Source organism: Hevea brasiliensis, chromosome 18, assembly GCF_030052815.1.
Source record: "Hevea brasiliensis isolate MT/VB/25A 57/8 chromosome 18, ASM3005281v1, whole genome shotgun sequence".
Classification (NCBI taxonomy): Eukaryota; Viridiplantae; Streptophyta; class Magnoliopsida; order Malpighiales; family Euphorbiaceae; genus Hevea; species Hevea brasiliensis.
In genome coordinates this window covers 37,931,119-37,935,734 of record NC_079510.1, presented here as the reverse complement: position 1 = coordinate 37,935,734, position 4,616 = coordinate 37,931,119, and the positions used below count along the sequence as shown (strand labels likewise).

General features: G+C 28.6%; 1 protein-coding gene across 1 annotated transcript; it reads left to right on the top strand.

Moving 5' to 3' along the window:
• Positions 1-2,611: 2,611 nt before the first annotated feature.
• Positions 2,612-3,854, top strand: LOC110662826 (myb-related protein 315-like). Its single transcript, XM_021821959.2, has 3 exons — positions 2,612-2,789; positions 2,915-3,044; positions 3,132-3,854. Exons 1-3 carry the CDS (start codon positions 2,657-2,659, stop codon positions 3,709-3,711), a joined length of 843 nt encoding a protein of 280 aa, XP_021677651.2. The 5' UTR covers positions 2,612-2,656; the 3' UTR covers positions 3,712-3,854.
• The last annotated feature ends 762 nt before the right edge of the window (positions 3,855-4,616 follow it).

Below are 4,616 nucleotides of genomic sequence, written 5' to 3'. Positions count from 1 at the left end.
TTTAATTATAAGAAATTTAAAATAATAAATAATTTTGTAAAATTATTGAAAATATTTAAAAAAAAAACATTTACTTAATGGGAAACGAAGTTGAACATAAAGAAGAGCTTAACATTGAAAACTTTTACTTATATTAGATTTATATATTCATGTACAGACTAAATTAATAATTTTACAGACATATCTAATAAAAAAAATTAATGATTTTACAGAACTTTAAATTTTAGTTCATCACATTTGTTTTATCTTAATGCAATTTTTTAAATTTTATTTAAAATGTTGTGATATTGTAAGCTTAATTTATTGAATTTAGTCGAAATAAAAAAAAGTTATAGATAAAACTTAAAATTTTTTATTTATTTTAATAATTATTATTATATGTTAAAAATAAGTTATTAAAATTTAAATTCTAATATTTTCTATTATTAGACAACGTTAAAAAATATTAACTATTCTAATACTGTTACCTATTTTAATAGCTATCAATTTCTATTAGTTGAGTAATTTTTAACTATTTATATAATAATTTAAAATAAAAATATTTGATAAAAATAATTATTTAATTAACTATTAAATATAAAAATAATGATATTATTTTATTGACTATAGTGAAAACATTTATTCAATTTTTAAAATTAAAAAAAAATAATTTTTTTATAAATTATTCTCATAATTTTTAAATATTAATATAAATATTTTATCATCGAATAAAAAAAAAAAAGCCTCGTGTTGATTAGGAACCTTACAATGCAAACGCATCTTTTAGATAAAGAGAAGGGGGAAGAGTAGCGTCGGTGGGAAAGGAAAGGATTTGTGATAGAATTTAGGAGTGCTTTATCTTTTCTATGGTTGCATTTCAATTTCATTCATTAGTTTTATCTTACAAGTCTCTTGGCCTTCCCCATCAGTGCTTGGCACTTTGTGTGATAACCCATGTCATCATCCAATTGCACTTATTTTGCTAGAAACAAAATTTTCAAATAAAAAAAAAAAGGCTTTCTTTTTATTACTGAAATTAAATTGATTGAGAATAATTTTAGATTAAATTAAAAATATTTTTTTTACTCAATAAAAGTTTAATGGGCTAAATAATAATTAATAGGTTATATGATGGGAGATAATTATTTCTATTTTTTACCATATCATCTTAAAATATATAATTGGAGAGACTAGGGTTGAGCACTATTCGGGTTGAATTGAAAAGAACGAATTAAACCGCCTTAATTTAGTAATTTAGTTTGATTTTAAAAATAATTTAATTTGTTTCAATTTGGTTTTAAATTTTAAAAATTTTAGTTCAGTTCGATTTTTAAAGAAAAATTGATTGAACCAAAATAAACCGAATTGCTTTATTATATATATATATATATATATATATATATTGATTTCATTAATTAATGGTCATTAGGTTCAAATCAAAATTAAAATCAAACTTAATAATTTAAAAATCAAGTCTAAATAAAAAAATCAATCAGTTTGAACCAAATTAAACAGAATCAAAGCGATTTGATTCACTTCAATTTTTATGCATTTTGATTTCGTTTAATTTCTAAAATATAATAATTTGATTAATTCGATTTTGACGATTCAATTCAGTTCGGTTTGAATCGAATACTCAATTTTAGGGGAGACTCAAACTTGAAACACCTTTCTACAAGACTAATTTAGAAGTAAAACTTGTTTGTTAATTTTAAGAATTTAATTATTTCTATGTTATTAGTAAAATTTGGATTCCACTATCAAATTAGGTGTTATATATATATATATATATCAGAAAAATATTAGGTGTTATTAAAAAACAATTTAATTATTTTAAAATTTTCATATTTTATATGTTAAATTAAAATTTTAAATTAAAATTTAATATATTTTAATTAATATATTTAATAAGATGTTTTTATAAATAACAAATTGATAAAATTTAGAAGGTTATTTTTAATAGATTTATATATATGCTTTCTTGCAAATGAGATCCTCCTGTATAATAGGTTTTACTCTTTTAATTTTCGAGTGAGACTTATCTACACTCCGATGTATACACCTGACCAATCTGCACAGAAGATTAAGCATATTGTATTGGATTTTAAATTACAGTTATGAAAATAATTCTGAAGCCATATATTTTTATTATTGACTTCTTTCACAATACACAGAAGAAAGCATCTTTCTCTCTTTCCTAAAGATGATAAAGAGTTGCCTCCAACGACAAAACTTGCCAGCTTTTCAAGGGGCCAAAGAATCCTACCAGTCTCACTAATTTTTTAGCATATATAAAATTTGAAACCCATTAGGAGAAGACTTTTAGCACTAAATATTAATTCTTGTCAACCAAGACGACCCACGTCTGGTTCTTTTTCCCTGAACAAATTTTCTTGCCTTACAGGAGGACCATTTCCATTGTCTCCAATCGGAGTACTACTGTTTGCCATTTTATTATTATTATTATTATTATTGCATACCCTCTCTCTCTCTCTCTCTCTCTCTCCTCTCTCTGTGTGGCGCTTTTCCTTTCAATCATTTTCATGCCATGAATGAACTGGCAGCATCTTTGCTTGGATTATAAGTTCCTATAAGGCACCACCCTCTCCTATTGCTTTTGGCTCCTCAATTCTCAAGAATCATCATTTGTGCTTAATCGGTGACAAGTTTTGCCAAAATGGGAAGACAGCCTTGCTGTGATAAGATTGGTCTAAAAAGAGGTCCATGGACTATTGAAGAAGATCAAAAGCTCATGAACTTTATCCTTCATAATGGTATCCATTGCTGGCGAATGGTTCCCAAGCTTGCAGGTTTTACTTCTTCTCTTTCTTCTCTCTGCAAAGGCGCGCGCGCGCGTACACACACACACACAGAAGCTTATAGTACTCTATATTTAGCTAAATTTAAACTGGTGGCATTTGGTTGTGATTGATAGGTTTACTACGATGTGGAAAGAGCTGTAGACTGCGTTGGATTAATTATCTGAGGCCTGATCTTAAGAGAGGAGGCTTTACAGAAATGGAAGAGAATCAAATTATTCAGCTTCATTCTCGTCTTGGGAATAGGTAAATCTCTATTACCATTATTAAATAAAACCGTTTGGATAGCAACTAGATGATGCTGATTATTCTTTCTATTTATTTTTTCTGTAGGTGGTCCAAGATTGCGTCGCATTTTCCTGGTCGCACAGACAATGAAATCAAGAACCATTGGAATACTAGAATCAAGAAGAGGCTAAAGCAACTTGGTGTAGACCTTGTGACTCACAAGCCTATTGAGCAAACAGAAATGAGTACTAGTGGTGTGAATAATATAACAATTGCAGAGGAAAGAGAGGAAAGCATGGAGATCAAGTCACAGGATGATCAAGCCAAGAGTGACTTGATAAAAACAGATGACAAAAAAAGAGGTGGGAAAGATGATGATGAGGAGTTAGTTTCAATGGATGAAACATCTGATCTTTTGAGCAATAATTATGAAATGCTGTGTGGAACCATGGATTTGGGGTCATGGATTAAGCAGCTAGAAAACAATAATACTAGTTCTTATAGCTTTTCATTGCCTGTGGATGAATACAACAACCCTTCCATTGGTGAATCTCCTTCGCTTCAAGATATGGATTCTATTCTTTCATGGGATAGCTTCAACAATCATCTAGTCGATGATATTTTCTTCATGGAAAATAGCCAATATTGTAACATACCTGCAGATTCTGTCCCCAAGTACTGTTAATTTCTTGATCAAGCAAACACATTATGTTAAAAGAATATGATGATTGTCATTAGCGAGTGCTGTAGCTACTTCTTTACCCCTTGCCTTAAGTTCAACATTTGAAGTTGAACTTCAAATTTTTTATCTTTTTTTCTGTGTCTTATATTATTAGTCAACTTTAATCTTGTTTTTATTCATTGTAATTTCTTGTTCTTTTGCCGTCAAAGTGATTTGAGATTTTTGACACGGTGGGCCAAAAAGGTCTTGAACCTTGACCATTACATACAGTACTGATGTTTGTCTTCTTGATATGTAACTGCATATTTCCACCGGTGTCACACTTCATTATGAAGCGTCTATAATTCACTTCCATTTTTGTGCCTGCCTTGGAAATCATTCATGTTCCCCTCCGCCCTTCTCTTGAAGATCATGACAAATTGAGAATTAAACTATCGCATTGTTGGCAAATCGAGGAAAAAGTGATTAATAATCGAGGAAAAAGTGATTAATACCGTTAAGTGCGCTTATGTATCATCTTGACATTAATGCTACGTCTAACATGGCATACTGGTGTCAACACCATATTATTAGGGCATGTTGATATCTGCATGCCATGTTAGATATTGTGTTGATATCAACATGTCATATCAATACCACATCAGCGTAATTAACGGTGTTAGCTACTAAATACTAAAATGCTAATAGCGCAATAATTTAATTCTCGATTTATCATGAAACTTTCTTCAATTTTTGAATTGAAAAAGCACGAAAGTATATAATACTAAATTATACTTTTCTCATTTTTCCATATATAAGAAAGAGAAATTATTCAGTGTACTATCTAAATTAGCGAGTCTAACCTTTTTCAAATCAAAGAAAATTTGAATTTTTATATAAAAGGAGTAATATAAGATGAAGCTAAATCT